Here is a 24,346-nt window from a genome sequence, read left to right on the forward strand (position 1 = left end):
TCCACACATGCTGAGTACTTTCTGCCTCGTCAGTCAGGTGAGAAGGATCAGCATGCCGAGTGCATACACCCTCAGAAAGGCATTTCAACCATTTGAAGAGATCTCTACTCTTTCTCCACCCACAGTTTCCAGTGAAATTACTTTTTTATTCCAAAATGAAAATAATTCTTTCTCTGATATCAAAAAAGAACATGCTCATTGTGAAAACACCAAACTGTTTTAAAAAAATATATAGAATAAAATTGACCTGAAATCTCAAAATCCAGGTAATAAATCAATGTATCTGTAAGGATCCTTCCAGGCATCTTCTCTGTGTGTAATAATCTGGATATGTTGACATGTATGGGCCAGATCCCATAAACTGTTTTATTCAGGCAGTAATATCTTGGGGACATCTTTTGTGATACTTTCATGCTTAATCATTTTTATGACACAGAGTATTCGTTCATTGATAGATCATAACGCATTCAGCTGATATATCAGTATTAACGGACATGTAGGTTGATACCAATTTTTCCTTTATAAACAAGGCTAAAGAATACCTACGTACATTGATGTTTGTGCATTTGTCATATTATTTCCTACAAACGAAGCTGCAAGGGCAAAGTTTATGCATATTTTTAAGCTTGGCTACATATTACGAAATGTGCTCCCTGGGAAGAGTTACTGTTGTGCCTAAAATGTAATTTAACACACATTTTCTTTGGCTGGAAAACCAGTGTGCCAGGACTTGCAGGTGGGACGAGACTGAGACGAGGTGGGGTGGGGTGCGGGGGGACTCTGTGGTGTGCCCCACAACTCTCTTTACCAAGCACCGCTGAGTCCATAGTCCGGATGGGAGCCTGAGACTTTGCCAAGGGCTCATAGAAAGCTTTGGAGAGTCAGGATGCCAGCTAACACTAGGTCAATAGGGTGCCTTCCAGCTTCCTCTCCAGAGTAGCTAACCCTAGATCCCAGGACATTTGGCTTCTGAATAACAGCGTGTCAGTACATGCACAAGCTGGAAGAAATGCAGACGCAGAGAAGCCTTCATAACCACAGGTGTCTACCTTTCTGAAATGTTACCTTCTCTGGGCCCCAGTGCAGTGTCTTCTGGTCTCTAATACCACAGCCTTCTGTCCTTGGTGTCCAAGGACAGGTCCAATTCAGTATACTCCAGGCTTCCATGCGTGGCAGACCATGCAGGCCAGGTATGGCTTCATCACTTGACACCATGTGATGAGTTTGAGTGGAGTTGCCCAACCATTGTGTTTCCATTCATGACAAGCATGGCGTTTCCATCTCTTTATTCATTGCTCATTTATTCAACATATATTACTGAGAACTTGTGTTATTGCCAGCACCGTGCTGGGTCCTGGGCAGAACACAAAAATGAGTAAGAACTTAGAGGGTCATGGTGTTTTTGAGAAAAGAGGAATCCTGAGACTTGTCAGGTCCAACCTCCTCATATCCCTGTTGGGGAAACTGAGGTCCAGAGAAGTGAGAGTTTTGTCTCCAGTTGTCATTCTGCATATCATTTCCCCCAGTCAGGTGTGGAGTATACTTTTCCTAAATTGGAGCAGCTGAGCCAGAATGCTATGAATGTCCCCTCTGAGGACAGGTAGCCTTGCAGGACCAGAGTGTTTATGACTGGGCCATAGAGACACGGCGTCCTAACTATTGTGGGCTCGGGGGTGCACAGGAAACGGAGCAGTGCTTTGTGGCCTCTAACAGTTTGGTAACTTGACATTTCTCGGCTGATCTTGAGATCAGCCATCAGCCTGGTTCAGCCATATCCTTTAGTTTTGAATGTGAGAGTCTTTAAAATCTCCTTTGAGGGCACCTGGGTGACTCATTCAGTTAAGCATCAGACTCTTGGTTGCAACTCAGTTTGTGATCTTAGGGTTTATGAGTTCGAGCCCCACATTGGGCTCTGTGCTGACCGTGTGGAGCCTGCTTGGGATTCTCTCTCTCTCTCTACACCTCCTCTACTCTCTCTACCCCTGCTGTACTCTATCTCTCCCTTAGAATAAACTTTAAAAAATGCTCCTTTGGAAGTGATTTCTATTTAGAGAGTACAGATAGTCTGAAGGCGACAAACTCTGGGCTGAGAGATGTTTCAGGGGTGAGGAGCTGACAACATTTCAAAACTGCTGTTGAGAGAGCGTCCTATAATTGTGGCTATGGCCAGGATCCACCTGCCATGACGTGATGTGGAAGAGCCTTCTCCGTTGTTAGATTACCATTGAATCCTTGAAACTGGTAACACATCTTATCAATTACCAGTCCTCAAATCTGTACGATCATTAGAGCTTACAAGGTATTTTCAGCACATTAGCTGTTTCCTTCCCTGCACCACCCTGTGTATTAGCGCTCCACTAATTAATTTTGCTATGTGTTCATGCTGTACTAATCAATGAGGCATCTGAAAACAGAAAGATTGAGTGACCTGTCCAAGAGCTAAAAAGAGAGTTGAGTTTGCAACCAGGATGCTGTTTTGTTTTGTTTTGTTGTTGTTGTTGTTTTGTTTTTTTTTTTTTTTTTTTTTACTTCTAATTCCATCCTTTTCCCAGACCTGTGCCTTTGTTGGCTCCTGGGTTTGTACATCGACCAGCCACATGAATGGCCAGCAGAGAGTCAGAACAGAAAGAGGCCTCTGTGCCTGGAGAGACTTTAAGATGGGCTAGGAAAGACCCTTTGCCTTAGACAATTTGTCCGTACCACAAAAGGTTCATTCCTTTGTATCTTGAAGGCTTTCAGTAAAATAAAAATGGAACCACATAATTCTGTTCCATTTGAAATGGAATAGAATAGATTAGAATAGAATAGACTTTATGTTCTATTATAAACAAAACACAGGGGCATCTGGGTGGCTCAGTCAGTTAAGCATCTGACTCTTGATCTCAGGGTTTGTGAGTTCCAGTCCTGCATCCAACTCAGTGTGTTGATAGTGCAGAACTTGCTTGAGATTCTGTCTCCTCCTCTCTCTCTCTGACCCTCAACTCACACTGTGTGTATTCTCTCTCTCTCTCTCTCTCTCTCAAAATAAACTTTAAAAAAGACGTGAACTAGAATTCATGGATAGAAGTATGATTATGGACACATAAGAATTATACTTACTTATAAAGATGTGAAAAATATCTGGAGTCTCTACAGTTTAAAAGGGCTGTCATATGCGGTAACTTCAGTTTTCTTCTTTATTCCAATCTGTATTTTTATATAATTGAATTTTTTTAAGTTTATTTATTGGACGGAGGGAGGGGAGAGTGAGCAGGGGAGGGGCAGAGAGAGGGAGAAGGAGAGAGAGAATCCCAAGCAGGCTCCACACTGTCAGTGCAGGGCCCGATCCAGGGCTCAAACCCCACAAACCATGAGATCATGACCTGAGCCAGAATCAAGAGTCGGACACTTAACCCACTGAGCCACCTAGGTGCCCCTGCATTTTTATATTTTTATGCCATGAACATGTATTCGTCGTAGTGGCCCAGTAAGCTAGTTCTTAAAAATTAAGAGACTCCTCATTCCAGTTGTGTGCTTTGTTTTCGGTGAGTGAGAAAGGATGGAATAAATATAACTTAATGCCTCTGTTCCATTCTCCTGGCACCCACGTTGGTCACACCTTAAGCCTCAGAGAAGTCACCAGCTAACCCTTTCAGAAGATGAGTTGTCAACAAGCTAAGAGCCAGAGTTTGTCTCGGGAGTGGGATAGTATGCAGCAGGGATGGGATGGATGGCAGGGGTCAGGAGAACAAGTACCAGGGTGAGTGTCACCCAGTGGGCTGACTCTACCTGTGCTGGCTTCCTGAAACACAGTGCCCGTGCCCACACAGAATCCCGGCCAATCACCGGCTCTGTTCAGAGCAGAGTCAGACACGGATGAACGGGTAGGACCAGCCTTCTTAGTCCCTGCTCACTCCAGCTTCCAGGGCAATTTAACTGCATCTAGCACACAGCATGCTGTTGGGTGAGTTAGGTGGGAGGGTTCCTTCTGGCCATTCTGGGTGAGGTCGTTGCCACTGTGATTTGTGGTGGGAACATAGTAGGCGCATAAGGTATAGGGCAGCCGGCTAAACAAAGTTTTGTTGCTGTGGCGTGTTCTGAAAGGCATCAGCGCTTTGCCTCGCAGTTAGTTTTTAGGTGTAAATGAATAGATGGATCAACACGGCACCGTCATAAGTAAATACATTCTAGAATTGGGGATTCTTTTAAGAGTTGGAAAAGATCCTAGAAGCCGCCGGAAGCCCATGGAAGTCAGTGGCTTGCTTCAGGTCACCCCAAAGGTCAGAAACACAGTTGAGACTAGACCGTAGGCCTCCAGCCCCCAAGTCCAGGGCTTTCCCCATTGGCTCTGTTTACCCTCATTCACTAATTTATCCCACGCACATTTACTTTGGGGCCGACTGGGTGCTGGGCGCTGAGTGGGGAAGGGGGATCCACACATGAATAAAATGAGGGCCCTTTTCCTCAGGGTGCTCATAATCTGGTTGGAGGAGCACATTAGCAGGTTATTTAATAAAATGCACTGAGATGCCTGCCTGAAAGGAAGGACCATGAGACACATAGAACCCAGGAGACAATCTGTTTGAAAGGAGTCAGCACACGGTAAAACCCTGCTCTTGGGTGTGTGATGCCACCATTACTCAGACCCCAGAGGAAGACATCCAGGCTACAGATAAGTTAACAGAGATGGAGATGAAAGAGCAGAGGGGAAAGAGAGGAAGGTCAGCTTTCCTCCTTCGTCTGGGCAGTGTGCTCCTTTGAGGAGCTCTGAACTCTTGGTTCATGCAAACAGTTGAGGCTGGACACCATGCCTTTGTGTCTCCCAGAATTACTCACCGCAGGGTTTCCTTTGTATGTTACATGACGATGGTAGCTGCTCTCCCGCTTGTGTTCACAGTTTGAGTTAAAGGGTCTGTCCTTTATTGTGTTAGATCTTGCTTTGACCAGGACAGCAACCATCGATGGTTCTGAAGAATTCAGAAGAGTGCTTTAGACAGAAGCTCTGGGTGTTTCCAGGAGGCTTCCTGACTGCACCCTTTTCCCTTCTCCACAAAGAATCCTGTGGCTGGTGGCAAAGGACACAGACAGCCTCTCTGCCCATTGCCCTGTGGTTTGTTAAACGACTGAACAAATCATGAACGAAGACATATGCATCCATCTTCCTTGTCTGGATCTTGATTTGAGCAAACTAGTTATAAGGACATTTTGGGGGTAATCAGGGAAGCTTGGTTAATAGCAGTAGTTTTTAATGATAATAGTATTGTGATTATGGTTTTCAAGAGTTATTTCTTAAAGATGCAAACTGATACATCTTATATATACATAGCAGTAAAATATACTTTTTTAAATATGAAATTTATTGTCAAATTGGTGTCCATATAACATGCAGTGCTTATCCCAACAGGTGCCCTCTTTTTTAATGGTTGGGGATACAGGTTTAGGTAAACAAGTTTGGCCATGGATTGATAATTCTTGAAGCTGGGTCATGGGCCCATGGGGGTTTACTATACTTTTCTCTTTAATTTTGTGTATATTCAAAATTTTTTCCATATTAAAACATTTTAATATTGAATGACTATATATTGAGCAGCTGCCATGGGTCAGGTCCTGGGCTAGATGTTTTATATGCAAGGTCTTATTGTATTCTAACAATATCCTAATAAGTGGGTTGTATTATGCTGATTGCTCAGATGCAGAAGCTGTGATATAAAGTTAAAGTGAATTCCAAGTCACATAGTCGGTGGCAGGGCTGGGAATTGAACCCTGACCTTTTTAACTTTTGATTGAAGTAGAACATCTACAGAAATGTGTACAGAGTTGTACAACCCAACGAATTTTTATATGACCACATCAAATAACCTAGACCCCCAAAATGGCTTAGTACCAGCATCCCTGAAGCCACCTCATGACCTCGATAGTCACAGTCCCTCCTAAGAGGTCACCACTATCTTGATTTCTAGCACCCTAGATGAGTTTCGCATATATTTTGAACTTCGTATAAATGGAATCATACATTTACGTATGGGTTTTCTTCCCCCTAACATTCTCCCGTGTTGATGCCTGTACCACGTCTTTCCTTTTCGTTGCTGTATGTTTGAGGTGGACGTTGAAATGAGACAGACACAGAGGAAGAGGTACCACACACAGCATCAGCCACACTGTAGCCATCCAGGAAATGGCACTTGGCTTTCTTTAAAATGTTTTGAGTTTATTTACTTTGAGAGAGAGCACAAGTTGGGGAGGAACAGACAGGGAGAGGAGAGAGGAGAGGAGAGGAGAGAGAAAGAAAGAGAAAGAAAGAGAAAGGGAAAGAGAAAGAGAAAGAGAGAGAGAGAGAATCCCAAGCAGGCTCCACACTGTCAGTGCAGAGCCCAATGCAGGGCTCGAACTCATGGATCATGAGATCATGACCTGAGCCAAAATCAAGACTCGGACGCTCAACTGACTGAGCCACCCAGGGGCCCGTAACTGTTGACTTTCTTTGCTGCTTATCAAATGTGTTCCAAGTTATTAGAGTTCTCTCCCCAGGTTGCATCACTCCAGGGTCTCTAGAAGCCTTTTTATTTTGCATCCGACTCTCTGGATGTAATGGGTGGGGAGACGAGATGGTGCTTCTGAGGCTAGACTAAGGCTGATAAAGAAAGTGGCCTTTTCTGTCTGCTCTTCTTTTTCACTGAAAGGGAGCCTTCCTCCCCTTGCACTGTGTATGTGGACAGCACGGGGACGCTGTGGCATCCTTCTCAACTTGTCTCTGTAAATCCTGTAAGATTTTTATGTCTTGAATGGTTGAACTCTCAGGTTTAAGATTACGATTTGTTTTTATCAATTGGCTGATAGTCCCACCTTCTTCCAGAGATTTTATAATAACAACGCAGGTACAAAAAGATCAAGACAATCTACCTAATGCAAAAGCAGGTTTTAAGAAAACAAGAAGGAAAGAAAAGTATAATGGAAATGCCTGCCTGAGGAAATCTGAACAAAGGAGCACAAAATGTGGCTCTCAGCCTCCTAGCAGCTGGGGAGGAAGAGGGGACTGTCTCCTATTCTCATAGTAGGAGGCAGTTCAGGTCAGGAAGAGCAAATGTCTGCCTGTTCTTGACCACTGAAAGGAATCTGTTGCAGGAGTCTTTGCATAAGGTTACTATGCAAAGGTTATTTAAAAGGCAAAGAAAAAAAAAAGCATCCCAGAGTCCCTTTCCTGGTAGATGGAGAAACACTTCCGGTTTGGCTGTTGTTTCTATTAGCCTCCTCTCAGTTGGAGACCGTGGGCAACTTGTCCCTCGTGATGGAGTTGCCTTATGGAAAACCACTTGGAGGTGCATTCTAGGCCCACCTCTAACCTTTACCTGCCGTGTGACTTTGGACCACACGTTCACCCCTTTCTGGGCCCTGGGTTTCCCCTCTGTTCAACAAGGAACCCCTTGCAGTTCTAAGAGGCAATAATGTTCTTACTCTACACGTGCCAAGCGTGGAGCTCCTGGATGGCTGAGAACCCATCATATCACGTAGGGTTCTTCTTTGCCTATCCGCTGGATATCCCCTGAAAATAAACAGCAAGAGCAACTTCAGAGAATAGTCGGCTCTAGGGGATGTAGAAGAAGGAACTGGGAGGACACTGTTGCCCAGAAAATCAGCCTACATACCAGATTGGTTTTCAGTGGGGTGGGGGTTTCACGCCCACATGTGTTACATGAGCTGCATGCCTTTTCACAGCACCCCTGTTCCTAGTGTATGGAATCCCTCACCCCACCTCCTTTGGGCCTCCTTTCTGCAACTAATATTCTCCTGGTCCCCACACCGTCGATGACCAAACAACCCCTTAGCCGAGTTTCCTCACTCCATAGTCAACACGCTGGTAATTCCCACCTGTGCCCTGGATCAACAGTTGTGCAGACTAGCCTCGCAGAACTCGATGCTCACACCCTTTGCTAAAGCTCATGTGTGTCTTTCGGCCCCCTCCCTGTCACCGGGGCACCCCAGACCTGCCCAGAAACAGGACGAACCTGCACAATGGCATCCTGTGCTGCCAGAAGAAGAAATTAAAAAAATATATGTATTCCTGGTGTCTCCAAGCTTCCTGCTTTTTCTGTGAATGAGGAATCAAAAGATAAAGTCCCTTACCTTAATAACCTTTCTTACAAGGCCACAGCCCATCATGTCATTAATGGGTAATTCCAAGGTAGCCAGTTGTTGGTAAACACACACCTCCAAAGTGCCTAGTTTCTACCTGGCAATTCCAATCATAATTACCATGAAATTACATAACTGCCAATTACCCTGCCATGTGAGTGGTGTAAATAAGTACGTTCCTGCTCTGTGATTACAAATTTGAATGACATGGCTCGTTAATTAGTAGCCACTGGAAATTTACCGATGGGCTACCAAACCAATAACTTTCTCCTCAAGAGGGAAGGGGATGGTTGGGGTTTGATGTAATCAAGGCCTTAGTGGAGTAATTGGTATCGCCTGTTCTTTCTCTTTTCCTGGTCCCTGCTGTTTGAATGTGGAAAGTGAGGGGGTGCTCCCTGGCACGAAAACATAACTTGGAGACCAAAGATGATGAATCCCAAGTTAGCCACCGGCTCGCTGTATGACTGGGAGACAGCACTTAATCCCCCTGAGTCTCAATTTCCTCTATAAAATGAGTGATGCCAGTGCTGATGACGATGAGTTCTTCCTGGGGTTGGCAGGAGGATTAGATGGGGTGTGCACATGGAAGGTGCAGTAAACTCCCAGCCCTCTCCAGGGTTAGCTGTTGTCGTTGACCAAGGATGGGAGGGAAGCCCTGCTTCCCAGGCGATTCAGCTTCTGTACTCTGAGGGCTGGGTCTGATTCAGTTGGTTGTGAAACACCGTCACAGCACAGACACTGTCACGCTTTGTCAGTTGAGGGTGGCAGATTGAACTCGGCTGTGAACTTTTGCCATTTTCTAAAGGGAGATTAGAACTCCATTTCCATCAGGAAATAAGGGGTGATGCTTCAGATGCATGAGAGGAAAGGATTACACCCAAAGAAATTTAACTCCCGAGAGATTATGTTCTCAGCCCTTGCCTTTAGCGGGGAAATAATCAGCCGAGAGTAAATAGTCTAGTAACAGCTCCAGTTGTGCAACAGGAGGGCTCTGACCGGGCAGCCAGAGCTGCCCCACAGCCAACTTTTCTGACTTTCTCCCAGATAGCTCTCCTTGTGGGTGCCTCACTCAGGCAGGAAAACCCCGGGAGGGAGAAAGTGGGACAGCACCCAGCGATTTCCAAGGAGTGTCTACACGAGGCTCGGAGGACTTTCAGATGTAATTAGACCAAGAAAGGCCACTTTCCTTAAGACGGAAAACTAATGCCGCTGCTCATCTTGCTTTTTGATGTGCATAAGGGCTGCACCTTGACAAATAGAAAGCTACTCTTGGGGATGATAGATTTATATTCCAAAGTACTGCTGAACTTGTAACCATAGTAACAAACAAAGCTATTACATAAAATGGCTTCACCATGTGAAAGCAATAATTATATTAACCAGATGGGAGGGAAAAAGAGAGGGAGGTCTGATCACTGTGGAAGGTACCAGCAAATTGGATTGAAAATGCATGACATTTTCCTAAATTACCCCTATTTGGGGGCGGGGGCAGGAGCCCAAGGATGAGGAGCAGAGGCCCAGTTGGGATCAGCTCCCACCAGGTGGCAGTGTGCAGAAGTTGTAGAAACAGCACTTCTGCTGATGGCTTTCGGCTAGCTTCAGATTAACTTGCTTCAAGGCTTGATTTTAAAGCACCACCCCCGTGCCCATCACCAAGTCAGTGGGGAATTTCCCTGTCAACACTAACAATGTGGAAACGGCCCAAATTAGACTTTATTAAAGAGGATGTTGGTTGAGAAATATTCTAGTCGCGAGAATTAGAGTGTGCTAAGTGAAACGTGAAATGTGAGCGTAGTCTGATTAGGCCCAGAGCGTGTGATACAGACCAGGACCCCCGGTGCGGTTAACTCCTGAGCTTCTCCCCTGATTGTTCCCTCTAGACACGCGGTTCTCAAACATAGGTGCGCGTTAGAATCATCCGGAAGACTTTAAAAATCCCTGGCACCTGGCTGCCATCCTCACCATTTCTGATTTAATTGTATGTGGCTTATATAGCCTGGGCATTGGGATTTTTGAACAAAATACCTTCCAGGTGATTCCAGTGATTTCTGGGGTGGGGTGGGAGGAAGCTGTTTACAAAGAGGGAGCTGAGCTGAACTGTTCAGAGTTGGCATCTTTGGGGGCAAAAGGAGCTGGGGACTGACATTCTCATTAACTGCTCTCTCTTTTAACCTGGTGGGTGGTTCTCTGTTTAATTATTCTAACTAGAAAATATCAGCTGACCAGCGCAGAAAGTGCCTTCCTGATGTTTCTGGCTATCTGTGCATTTGTTGTAGAATGTCAAGGACCCTTCCCTCGTTTCTCTTGATCTGTATATCTCAGTGGTGATGCCTCCTGTCAAATCCCTGGCCAGTAAGATCTGTTCCTTTCCAAGGCCAGGGGGATTGCACAACACAGATGCATCTGAGGGAATCTGAATATCTAGCTAGATCTTGTGTAATTTGACCCAATCAAAGACACATGCAGGGACGGCCCTGGGAAAAATGTAGGCAAAACTGCCTTTCCTTCTCTCACCCCTCTCTCCTGGGCACCCCCCCACCCAGGGCCACACCCAGTGGATTTTAAACCTCTCTCCTTCAACTCAGTTTTAAGTGAAGTGTTGGTGAATGAAATAATGGATTAATCAAAGAAACTCCCCCTCCCTTCCTGTAGGGAGCCTTCACGTGACAGACAAGACCCTAAGAGCTTTATCTCTGCCCCTTATCTCAGCACATTTGTGTGGTAGGCCTTATTATGTTAATTTTCAATTTTTAGAAAAGTAAACAGGCTTGAGGAGGTAAAGGTCTTGGGTTTGGCCTCCTAGCTAGTGAGTGGCAGAATGGGATTTGAACCCACATCCTTGAGAGCTGGAACTCTTAATCCTACCTTACACTGCTTCCTTCTTAGCTTCTTAGAACTGAAGTTTCCTGCCTTGGCTCTCTAATACAGAAACCACTAGTGACTGTTAACATTTAAATCTAAATTAACTAAAATCATGTAAGATTAAAAATTCAATTACTCCTCAGTCCCACTAACCACATTTCAAGTACTTAGTAGCCTTTTATGGTTAGTCACTACTGTATTGGGCAATGTAGAAAATAGAGCATTTACATCATCATAGAAAATTCTGTCGTACTTAGAAATAATCTGTCAAGTCTTTTCAACTTACAGATGAGGAACTAAGGACCAGGGAGGAAAAGTGATTTGCTCAAGAACCAGCCCTCTGTGGCTGTACGTTACCCAGAGGATAAAGTACAGGCTAGAACCTGGGCTTCCTGATGCTCATCTCTTGCAACCTTTACACACGACCATACCTGCCACTCAAAACCGTTCTTGAATGTTAAACAAAGGAAGACTGGGGCACAAACCTGGGAGACTGTGCATCAGCTGGGCTAGACAGCTAAGGTAGACAGAGGGAGGAGACTTTAAATGCTGCTAATCAAAGCTCCAGAAGGCCTTCTCTAAGCCCCTGGGATTATTGCTGCTAAGGTTGAATTGCAAGGGTCTTCAGAGAAGCGTGTGCTCTATGCTCTATCAGTGAAATCAGTGCTGCCTGGGTACTTCCTCCGGGGCCAACAGTTTGTAGGTATGTGCCCTCCCTTGGGTGGTATCCAGGCTGTAGTCAGACTGCTTATTGGTAAAGAAGTGACAATGCTTGTGATCTGGAATGCAGCTTAGGGAACACTTATTGGTGGTGCTTCTGGGCCACACTAAGGAGAGCAGGCTGCAGAAATGAGTAAAGACTAATCTCTCCCCTGTGGGACTCCAAAACCAGAGGAATACTAGGGCCAGTGATGTGGACTGGAGAGAGTTCCATCTCCAGGCTTAGAAAGATCTGTATTCAGTTTCTGGCATGGCCACTTGCTAGCTGGGTGCCCTTGGGTATCATACACAGTCTTTCTGATCCTCTCCTCCTTAATTGTAAAGTCACATTTGTCATGGCCAATTCCCTTGTCAGAACTGAAATGAGAGATTGAAGTACTTGGCCTGGTACCTGGCTCAGAGCAGGTACCAAAGAAACCTTAGTTCCCTTCTCTCTCCACCATTGCTGCTTCTTCATGGATGGCCCACCAGCCCCCAGAGTCCCCTGACATTTCTGGGGTCAGCCAGAAGGTGGATTATCACTTTAGAATGCCTGAGATATTGAGTCTTTACTTATTTTTTTAAATGATGGAATCCCCAGGCCTGGGTTCCCATGGATTTACCTTATTTTCTACTTGTTAATCACGTTCATGGATTGCTTCCTGGACAAGTGAGATGTTCCATGGAAAACTCATTTCAGGAAATTTGTGTTTTAGAGCACAGGAGTATAAAATAACATATTTTCTGGTGAAAGAAGACAGCCAGACCCTGAAATATTCATTCACGTCACAAGTATTTACTAAGTGCTTACTGTGTTCTGAGTACCGTGTTAAGCATTGGGGATACAACAGTGGACACGCTCAACAAAATTGTGCAAGCTTTTTCATAAACCACAAGTTGAAAGCACACATTTGTGTTCCTTGTTGTGGATCCAGTTCTGAGGGTAGATGTTTGTGAGAAGGAGGGGTTGCTTAGCCTCAGAAAGCATGGCTGTGGAGTTACATACGAATTTCTTCTTTTTTGCTGGGAGCTACCTTCCCCCAGCCTTCTCCATGGGCACATACTTGGGAAAGCCCCTTCCCCATAGCCTCCAGCCCTTTCTCTTGGAATCCAACATTGCAGTTTACATTTGGTGCTTCTTGAGCCCAAAACAATTTCTTAATTCAACAGATTGTCACAAATCACTCCCTGGCCATGTAGAGTCTGGCAAATTAGCACAGCTGCCTGCAGAAGAAGATATTTGTTCTGCGCATGAGCCCCTCTTTATCTTCATGGTCCTTTCCTCGTTGATTGAGCACAGATCATCTCTTGGGCGTCCTCTCTGTGCCAGATGGGGTTTTAGACGTCAGGGTTACAAAGAAGAATGCAACACAGTCCCCTTCCTACAAGACTTGCAGTGTGGAAGGGATACAGACATAAAACAGAAAGACCCGGTCCTCCAGACTAAGTTCCATAGGACAGAATACCACAGAACAAAGGAGTGGTCAGTTTGTTTGGGTTTGGAGAGCTCTGACATGGAAGGGCAGACAAAAGGAGGAAAGGGGGTTCTCAAAAGAGAGAACAGCACGTGTAAAGGCGTATACATAATTTCTTCAGACTCTTTAATAGACTCTAACTTCACAATTGTTATTTTGACTCTAAAGAGTAAATCCATGGTGTTTAAGTGTGTTCTACACTCAACCAAATATTTGTTCATACCCTTCTTTACCCGTGTCTGCTACTAACAAATGCCAGCAATGCACAGCAGAGTCTTTGTTCTAACGTTTGCTTTAAATAAAATAGGGCTGCCTTTCTGTCTTCCGCTTGACTCACAGTGAAACAGAAAGCCCTAGAATGAGGTAAGTCGTTTGGTGCACTGAGATAAGGGACAGAGTAGCCTGTCACATGGCAGTCAGTGGGTGTGGGAGGGGTGTTGTGCTGACAGTCGCTAAGAAGTGCAAAAACATTAAGGGGGCTTGGCCAACCCAAATGGAATGCCAAGTTGTTAGCCAATTTCCTTCATGCTTTCCGTGGAGAGGTGGGTGTAGGAGGCTGATCATAGCCTGGTTTCCTGGTTCTGGAAACTGGAGGTGTGGCCAGGAGCCCTCTGTAACTTTCCAAGTAGTGGTCATGAAGGCTGTGGAAGTGACCGTGGACCTTGCTGTCAACACTGGAGTCTGAGTACTGGGTGGCTGGGCTCTTAACTCACCCCCACATCCCAGCATGCAGCCACTTAGAAGCCAGGAAAAGGAGGCAGATCTTCCAAAGCCTGGCTGCCCTTATGCAGTATTGTAGTGGAACCTAATCCAAGCAGATATTGGTAAGAAGAAATCCTATAAAGTGCTGTTATGAGCAAACATTACCTTTTCAGAGTATTATTTCTTCAAATATAACTTCTAAAACTAAATTGTATGATGGTTATACTATGCTATGAATTTACTAAAAATCATTAAATTGTGTACTTAAAATGAGTGGACTTTATGGTGTGTAAATTTTATCTTAATAAAGCTGCTTTCAAACTTTTTAAAATCAGATCCATTAAAGGGTCCTCAGAGCACTTCTCTAGAGCATAGAACACTTAACAGGCATTTCCTGAAGCAAAAGAGTACAGTCACAGGACTGTGGTCAGGGCTCCTGGCATACCTCTTCTGACCCTTTCCCATCTCTGTGGCCTTCCCAGCATTGGTTTCCTGAGACCCTCCTCTCTTTTTCCCCCAAAGAATTGCTCAGTATTTTACCTATTCGCTAGTGAATGAATCCATTGCCCTGAATTGATTCTTTAATATTTTGGCCCTTGCAACTTGTCTCTCATTGTCGAATGATTATTTTTAAATCCCCACTCAGGGGATTTCAAATCTTACAGGAAGGGTAGAATAGAATTGAAGAGGGATGCCTTCCCCTGAGAATCTGGAAATCACAACGGGAAGGCAGCCATCAGCATTTTGTCTACAAATGAAATCAACCAACCAAGTCTGACCACAGATTGAGTTGGTCCGATGTTCTTGGACCTGGCCACGTAAATGGCTTTGGGAGCAGAAGGTATGCTACAAGGCTGGCCCGGCCATTCCATATTTCTGTCCATCGGTGAATAGGACACAGCCAGGTGCTTCCACAGCCCCCTGTGGTCATAAAGACAGCCTGAGACTTAGAGATGATTTATGTCCATGGAGAAGAGCATGGCCCCCTAACATTGACATGATGGGCAGGGTAGGAATAAATTTAGTCACTTATTATAGGGTCACTCTTGTCAACCTTGTAAAGCACCTTGCATTCACCAAGAAGAAAGCACTGTGACTCCATGGAGAATTGGATGTGGAAAGCCATTCTAGGCTTGTCCCTTCTCTGTTGCTGTCTAGCTGTATGAATGTAGATGATCCACTTAACCAGCGCTCTGAACCTCCTTCCGCTCATCTCTAAAATGGGACTGTCATCCCCAGCCACACAGGGTTGGTTTGAGGCCGGTGATACTCCTCTGCTCACGGATACTACAGCTAATAATTCAGATTGACTGAAGGAAGGGGTTTTTACAAGCTGAAGTACTCTACAAACGAGAGTATTATTATTCACTCGACCTTCCCAGTAAGTTTCAAGAAAAAGATAATGCAGATGGTTATTATCTGTCTACTCAATGGCATAGAAAGGCACACTGGTAGCTAAGTGATCTGCCTGCCCAGGATTAATATTTGCATCTCCTGATAGAAACATGTGGCTCTGTGGGAGGCAACATTTTCAAGTTCAGGGTTAGTTTCTACTGTGGTTCAGGAAATCTAGACACTGAACGTCGACACTGACATTTCAGAACCCTTCCAATTAGTCTCAAGAGTTCAAATATCTCTCTGTTCAATACAACCCAGAGTGTAATCGTTTGTTGGTAATAACCTAGCCCTTGTTTAGCTTCATAGATCTGACTCTGAACCCGGACATCCCATGGACAAAAACACCACTTGCTTTTTATTGGCATGTTGGGTGGAATGGCTCCACACAGCTAGGAAACAATTTTATTTTTCCCCTTTGCAACTCAATTATAAGGCTGAAGGGCACATATAGATTTTTCTGCAGGAAGCAAAGGGCTTTCAGGCTTACTTTATTGGCAGATTTCTGCATCACCTCCATGGTGAAGGGTTAGATGCTTTTAAGGGACAGAAATGCCCAGACTGAAAAAAAAAAAAAAAAAAAAAAAAAGGAAAAAAATAATAATACATTCCAGATGGCCTTGTAAAAATGAAGGAGGTGTTCTAAATCTTAGCCTTTCACTCCTGCCCCACCAGAGGCCGTTCTCTTCCCAGAGGCTCCATGAATCAAACAAGATACAAAACAAGGGCCCTGGGCGGTGGTAAGAACTCTGAATTCGAAGCCGGATGCCCAGGCTGGGGCTCTGTCCCCAACTCTGACACATGCAGAGTCGGGACCCTGCTTAGCCTCTATTCCTCAGTTTCTTCATGTGTAAAGTGAAGGTCGTGGACAGATTGCTTTGTAAATGCCCCCTTTATTGATGTTCTGTGTCTCTGTTTCTTCAGATTTTCTCACAGGACATCTTTCTCCATTTATTGGTGCATGTTGCGATTAAATATTGTGGGAAGGCTCAATGTGAGAGATGGAAAGGCAGGAATAAACTGTGATCCTGGGTTTTCTGCTAACTTTGGCTTTTCCTCTTGGCCCACTTAGGTGTTAAGGAGACTGTCTCTGAAACATCAACACCTTGCCTTGGCAAGATACTCTCTGCTCTTTTGTTCAAATCCCAGAAATTCCCTGATGGCTCAGAATAGCTCAACTGGGAGTCTTGTGCCCAAGGCTGGCAGATGTGTCCAGCATAACATCTGGAATAGAACCCAAAGCAGCTAGAATATTGGGAGCCCGTGTCCTTGCAGTGTGAATATTTGCAGTCGTTTTTCTAGTCCAGTAAAGCTGTCAAGGGCTCACATGGCTTCTTGGGACATGTTTCAACTTGCACTGACACGAGTGGCATGAGCAGACCCGTCCACCTCCCAGCACCCTGAAGTAATAGTGGCAAGGAGGTTCACCCATTGAGGGCAACACAGATTGGGCAGTATAGTGGGCCATACTCATGAAAGAATCCCTGAGTCTGAGGGGACATCCTTTCTCTCCAGCACTGGGTTGTTGGTCTATGGTAACCTGCGAGCTCTCAGTAAAAAATAAAATCAAAGTAAAGGAAAATAATTCCCATCTTTAGTATACCAGGCAGCAAGCAGGGTGTAATCACACCAGTGCTGTGGTACCTGGCACAATATTCAGTTGGCAAAAACCACACTGTCTTACATGCATAATAAGCTCAATATTCAGCCTGCGTTACTGAGGCCCTGGTGAGGAGAGGGTCGGAGGGGGAAACAAGATGGGAGAGAGAATAGAAATGAATATTGAATCCAAAGTATTATTGTTAGAATCTCTGGAGAAAATGGCTCCCGGACATACAGAATTTTCAATACAGTTTAAAAAAAGGAATGACTCTTCTGGTTTTTCCATTTATTGTAGCTTCCCAGAGCTTATTTTTAGTAGCACTAATAGTGCCTCCTACCCCTGTACTCATTTTCTACAGATTTAAAAATTTTGTATTATCCTGTCCCTCCAGAGGTGCCTTCTATTTCTACAACATTAGTACCATGAAGGGGGGGGGGGTGCGGAAATAGGGCATTTCTGAGAGAAAAGCGTCTTGGATATTTGCATTCCAATTTGATTAGTATTTTTGCTTCTCCTGGTTCATTCTGAATCAAGGGAAAACATATTTAAATGGAAATAGATTGATGCCAAGGATCTCTGGACCCTAAAGGTCCCCCTAGCCCCTCTCACTGCCCCCCACACACACACAAACACAACATGGTTAGGTCAGGCACGGGTGTCCCCTCGGAGCTGGGCTGATAAAGGCCTTGACACAGGGGCCTCACCAAAATGGATCAACTATAAACTCACCTACGGAAGGCGCCCCTGCCCAGGCTGAGCTACGAGCAGGAGAAACCACATGAGCATGTGGCCTGTGTGTTTCTTGGTGGAGGTGGGGAGTTCTGAGCAATCAGACCCCATGCACAGTCTCAGAGGCCAGAATGAGGGAGTCTATGAATGAGGAAGTCCAGAAACTGCCCTCGTAGAAGCACCCTCTGGGTTGATCATGCACCTGGGAACAAAAATATGACCGCGGAGTCTGCTGCTAAACAGTGACAATACTGGAGTTCTTTATAATTCTTTTTTTTTTTATTTTTTTTTATTTTAAGTAGGCTTCCACACCCAATGTGGGACTCAAACTACCCCGAGATCAAGAGTCGCATGCCCTACTGACTGAGCCAGCCAGGTGCCCCACAGTACTTGAGTTCTGACTGGAGTTTCAGACCTCAGTGACTTTGCACACACCTCTACATAAACTGGGCCGCTTTGCCAAATTACACATGGGAACTAGATGGAGTGTAGCATATGCTATCTTTACCTGTTGGCTCCTGGGGTGGCTGATTGTTCCTGAAAGAAAGCTATATATGGGCATTCTCAGCTCATCGCTGCTTTTATAAAGTGATGGCTGTGTGACAACATGATTATCTGGGTTCTAACAGGGACATTACAGGCCAAGTGTAAGAAAGTAATGCTGTGTTAGATTTCTACATACAGTCTCTTGTAGCTTAAAGAATTCGCAACTAGCCTAAAAATGTTAGATCTGAAATGGACTTAAGAGATACTTTATCTCACTCATTGTTATGTAGTTGAGGTACCTGAGTCCACAGAGGGGATGTCACTGGCTGAACATCACCCAGCAGGTGTCTTGTACAGGTTCATGGACTATGTCTCTGGACCCTTCTATTGCTCCTCCCAGTGCTCCTTGAAGAAGACAGACGACAAAAAAAAAAAAAAAAAAAAAAAGAAGAAGACAGACAGAGTGGCATTATGTACATGTAGGGAGTAGGAAGTAGAGATGCCAGTAACACCTCCCTGTGACTGCCTCTTATAGCTTCTTCCCAACTCTTATGTGCTGGGCAGCCCTAAGCAAGTTGCTCTCCCTCTCTGTACCTTGTTTACCACTTGTGTAAAACACAGATGAAGCTGATGTTCATCTGTTGGTTGATGTTGCTTCCCTCCCAAAGTGCTAAGTGGTCCAGAATGAGCTTTAGAGTCAGACAAATGGGTTCAAATCCGGATGCTCCTTCATTTAGCACTTGGAGCACTTGGGTCATTACTCTCTCTGAGCCTCTGTTTCCTTATTTTTAAAATAGGGGTAATAATACCTAACTCACAAAGTTATTGTAAAGACTAAATGATAAAATATATACGTAAAACTCCTCAGCCCACGTGCTCAATAAATGGCCACTGCTATTACTGTAATTGCCAACTATAATAATGAGTTAGAAAAATGTAGGTAAAAGTCCTAACACAAATCCTAATGATTGTGTGATAAAAATATTAGTTATTATTAACTAAAACGGCCCTAGTATTCATCCCAAGCTGTTGTTAAGATTCCTACGTATCTAGCAGCTGGATCAGCCCAGAACTGGGTACTAGATTTGTTTGCTAAGTCAGCTTAAATCACTCGTTTGCCTCTGATACAGTCTGGCTATTTCTGGCGTGGCCAAAGAGACTGCAGAGGGCATTAAGCTCCAGAAGAGGAACTACAAACAAGATTTCAGAGAGGGAGAGATTTCCTATAATTGCTAGGACCACCTCCCCGCCAGTTTGATTTCCCGTGCAGACGAGTGTGTTGAAAAGATTGATGTGGGTGTGACCTCCAGACCCTGTTTGGAAATTATAAATACAAATGGTGCTTTAATGGTACATGTGGCAGTTGGGGGGTTGTGTTAATTACATTTGAATAGAGACATGGTGATAACTCACTAGCTCTGCCCCTGGTAGTTAATTTTGTTACATCCAGGGGAAAATTCTGTTGGGGTCTATGAGTAGCTGTGGTGCAATTAGACGGCAAGAGGGTTTTTGTCGGTAAGGTTGCTATTGATTAGTATTTACTTTAAAAAGAGTAAAAGCTATTCCCTCGTGCTCGAGCTGCCTAATCTGTCAGGGACACGGCTACATGTTTTGGAGATGCATAGCAGGCTTTTTCATATATTCTGAACCCCCCCCCCCCCCGCCAAAGAGAGTCCAGTATAAAAATCTCCCCAACTGGTTTTAATGATGCTCAAATAAAAGGCATATACCACAGCCAAGATCTCATTAAAAGAGGGAAGTCTTTTTGTAGATTTGCTTATTTATTTATGAAACGCCTCTGAAATATTTATAAATGCTTCCCTGATATTTGTCTGAAAATACATTTTAGGGCTTCTTTGGTGGAAGGCAGGGGAGAGGGAGACTGGAGGAGAGGATGCCGGTGGAAGAAAAAGAGGTGAATTTGGCACAGTTTCTTCCCCTTGCGGTGAAGTGGGCTGTGCCAGGGTATTATCCGCATGTGACACTAGGGGGTGCCCCAGGAACCGGGCAGACTCTAACCTGCTCCATACAGGTGACCCAACTTGCTTGCATCCCTTAAACAGAAGCAGTGGCAATCACTAGTGCTCTGTTTAATTTTCCTGACAGAACCAGGGCAGATACAGACACTCTTGAGGCCTTTATCACTTCCTTCACTTTTAGAGCTATTTATTAATTGAAATAATAGTTATGCTACCGCTTGCCTCAGACCTACTTTCATCTGTTTAGCAGCTGCTTTCTACGAAACACAAAAGAGCTGAGCAATGACACTGGTGTCTTAATTAACCATTGAATACCTTATAGAGCGCTTGTCACTTAAAAGAAAGCATAGTGGTCCCTGTTTTTAAACAAAACAAAACCCCAAAAAACAGATACACAGAAAAAAAAAAGTTGATCTAACGAGCTGTCTTGGATGTGTCTTTAGAATTCTATTTTTTTATCATGGTGCTTTGCACTCACATACCTATGCAAAGTAAGGAATCTCAGGCTTATCTGGAGCAAACCAGTGAATTTACTTTTCTCCTCAACTTTCAGAGAATCTGGTTGCACAGTGGCTCAGAGAAGTGGTCCAAGATCAGAGAGGATAACACAGCTAAGACTGCTTATTAGTTAAAAGAAGAGTAGGGGCTGATTTAAGCTTACGTAACCAAAATGTTTCCAAGCCTTTCCAGCCCATGGGTATAAGTAAGTCTCATTAATATTAAGACCAGAGCCTCAAGCCCTTACCTATTAATGTAGTTAACACAGCCCCTTATAAAGCTCATTCCAAACTCAGTGTCACCTTGACTTGCCAAGGTAGAGTTTTATATCTGTTTAGGAATTAGTCTGGGCTTTTACTCACCTCTGGATTCTGCTTGCTATTCCGAGTTCCACTGGGGCCATCAATATTGGCCCCAAAGCATGCCACGCTTATATTATTATTATTATTATTATTAATTATTATTATTATTATTAACTGTTAGTTATGGACTTCTGCCTCTTCTAATGATTGATTTCTGGCTCTAGCCACCAACCCTCTCATATCTTTCATTACCAGGACAGAGCAGTAGCCTATGTTGAAGTGAGGAAAAGTGTTTTCTGTCTCTGGACTCATTTAGGAGGGTTTCACCTTAGTAAAGTAGTTAGAACCTGAAAGTACTCCAGAATTTGATGAGGGAGGCTTTTCAGTTTATATGTACAGCCCTTTCTCCCTGAGGTGTATACAGCCCCTGGAAGATGAGGACTGGATGCGTTGAAACTCCAGCTAGCATAATGGAAGAGAACATCCAGCCTATCTGAACATCTCCCCCCCCCCCCCCCCCCCCCGCCCCCGGACTCTCAGCCTTGTGGCTCGGTCTGATTGGCCCTGCTGAATTCTCCCATGGTGATGCTTCATTTTCATCCCGAAGAAGGTTCTCAGCCCCCATGCAAATAAATATTTAAAAAGACTCCTCTTACTCCACATACTATGTTTCTGAAGCTCTGTTCTCTCCCAGTGAGGACCTCCAAATCCTAAACATCAACCTAGTAAGAGAGAAGGCCTTCAGTAACAGCTGGGATAAATCTGGGGAAGGATCAATGTGGCAATGGCATGATGGTTACCTTGTTTCAGCTCTCTTTGTATGGTTATGTGGTATTTGAAACATTACAAAGAACGGATGCCTTGTAAGGACTGTGCAACCCCTCAGGGCAAAACAAATGCTGCACCAAACATTGAGCTTAAGGTTCAGAATTAGTAGACACTAAATATAAATAATAGGGAAATCATAGCAGCCCAAGGATTGTTGTTATTGACCTTTCATTTTTCAAAGCAAACAAGATACTTTGTATATCACTATATAAGAATGCAAAATGTATCCCTGCAGGCTTAACAAATCAATGGGACAGCAAAGCATTTTTAAAAATTAAAAAATTTTTTAAGTTTATCTATTTATTTTTGAGACAGAGCTGGGGGGAGGAAAGGGGAGAGAATCCCAATCAGGTTCTGCACTGTCAGTGCAGAGCCCGACAACAGGGCTCGAACCCATGAAACTGTGAAATCATGACCTGAGCCAAAATCAAGAGTTGGAAGCTTAACCGACGGAGCCACCCAGGTGCCCCAACAGCAAAGCATTTCGTAACAGGAGTTTGCCATGGAAATTTTAACATGTTAGAAGATACTCTACTCACTGCTGCCTCATTTAAAATCTCTGTTATGTGAACTTTTCGACTGGCTTGTATTTTGCATAATTCTAAATTTAGGGCCCCTGGGAAGGCAGTCCCCTTGTCATAACTACCGTATTGCTATTTATTTACTCCTCTGTGTCCTCATCTGTGAACATGTTGGGATAGCATGGTACCTTCTTAGTGGTGAGTCTCTGAATTTGCCACCTCCAATTGCACAGCACTTGGAGGAAAGAGTTGGTGGAATATATTAGTTTGCCAAATGAACTTCAAAATGAAGCAGAGCTTTGAAAATCAGTACCAGATCATGTGCCTGGGGCCTAGAGAAACCGAGGAGGTCCGAGGCAAAGTGCGTGCACAGGACTCTGAGGCTGCTGACTCCCCCTGGGCAGAATGATTCCAGAAGGCGTTTATGTAAAGTTTCTTGCCAAATAGGCACATAGGGCCCATAAACATGTCCAGCGGTAGAAACCGTGGACCCCGGTGGTCTCTTTCAAGGGTGCCCTGGGGAAGACCGTGTTACTCGATGTCCTCTCAAGTTGCAGTGAGAAGAGACTGGAGGCAGGTTTGCTCACCCTTCCCCAGTGACATTGTCAGTACAGAGTCTACACTGTCTTCTCCTGGGACCCTACTACTACTACTACTACTACTACTACTACTACTACTACTACTACTAGAAATATCGAGCCCCTGGTGGCTGCCTGATGAATACCTGTTGAGTTGATTTTCCTGAGCTGGAAGTCTCAGCCAGCAAGGTCAGAATAGTCTCCCCATACCCAGAGGGACTTGCCAGAATCCATCCCCTGCCTAAAATGCTTCACATTAGCCTAGTTTCTCTCCAAAGCCCTTTTTCCCCCCAACTTTATTTATTTGCGCCTGAGAGAAATCCTCAATTAGGAGAGCATAAACTTGAACATTTGCATATCTTCCTTGTAGCAAAAAAGTGTGTCCCTCAGTTCAGAGCATTCTGCAGGCAGCTATAGATGAGAAGAGACCCAGAGCTGGTGGTGTGTGTCATGCCCCGATTCTGAACTCGGTGACCTTAACTCCTCTGTGGTGGGGGGGTTTGTAACCTAGAAACCAGCCAACGCTGCAAAGCAGGGTTTTTCCTCTCAGGGAGCCGTTGTTAAGCACACGAGACATATACCCGCTGCCCCACCCTACCTCTCGTTACCACTCTCCTGAGCAAGGTTTTAATCATCTTTCAGCATGCCTACAAAACAAGGTAGAGTAGAGTCTACATAGGAGCAGCAGCAAGCCCTCCTGCTTCCTGGGCCTGGGTTCTAGATGCCAGATAGAAAACACGCAGAGTTCTTCAGTGATGAGCTCTTCCCACATGTCCAAGGAGAGGCCCTTCCTTCATCGCACATGAACCTCCAGGAAGCTGATCCACAGCTCACAAATGCCTATGAATGAGAAAGATCGACAGGTAAACTTTGCACCACTCTATGGTTTTCGAGGTAAGTCAACATTTGATACTGAGATAAGTAGATGTTTATCCGTTTGAATTCCCAGAACCATCACTGCAGAATTTATCTGGCGACCAGATGACACTACTAGGATAGCTTTTAATAAGTGAAATGCTCAGAGTGAAAAAGTGGAATAGAAATACAGCCAGAGCTCTGATATAAGAATTCTTGTTATTATTCGGATGTACCTGTAATGTTGTCCCATCCATGATTCTGTGATACAGTAGCAAAGAAGAAGAATCTGATTTGATCTGGCTGATTAGCCTTTTGTTTCCCAGACAGTGAGCCAAGGCACCCTGGGCGTTGCAGCAAACTCCAAAGAGTGCCAGGAAATATTTTCAAGTAGCTGAGGGAACTGTATCGATTCCTGACATCTCTCAGACATCGTGTGAACTATCAGCTCCAGGCCGTTCACGGTTTCACTATTGGAATGCACGACATTCTTTGCAGTGATGTCATACCTTTGCGAAGTGAGGTTTTGGCAGTTGGTATGATATAAAATGGTACCACGTGGTGCAGTGTGGAGCAGGAAATGCGGGTGGGCCTTTCCACTCTAATGCCAGGGTGTCAGAAGTTGTGAAGTAAGTGCTTGTGATTACTTAACAATGAAATGAAAATCCTATTCTTATATATGCGTACAGGTTTAAAAAAAAAACTGCCCAATTGGTAGGACATAC

At 44.5% G+C, this 24,346-nt stretch overlaps 1 protein-coding gene across 2 annotated transcripts in view; it reads left to right on the top strand.

Annotated features, from left to right (window-relative positions):
* RORA (RAR related orphan receptor A) overlaps positions 1 to 24,346 on the top strand; it is a 714,362-nt gene that overhangs the window by 288,668 nt on the left and 401,348 nt on the right. The window contains exon 1 of one of the 2 annotated variants that reach the window (XM_053223941.1): positions 21,378 to 23,660. The exons of the other annotated variant lie outside the window; for it this stretch is intronic. Within the exon in view, the coding sequence (XP_053079916.1) occupies positions 23,603 to 23,660 (58 nt within the window). The 5' untranslated portion in view covers positions 21,378 to 23,602. Of the gene's footprint in view, positions 1 to 21,377; positions 23,661 to 24,346 lie in introns of those variants that run through there. 2 annotated transcript variants of the gene reach the window in all.

This window comes from Acinonyx jubatus, chromosome B3 (assembly GCF_027475565.1).
Source record: "Acinonyx jubatus isolate Ajub_Pintada_27869175 chromosome B3, VMU_Ajub_asm_v1.0, whole genome shotgun sequence".
NCBI lineage: Eukaryota > Metazoa > Chordata > Mammalia > Carnivora > Felidae > Acinonyx > Acinonyx jubatus.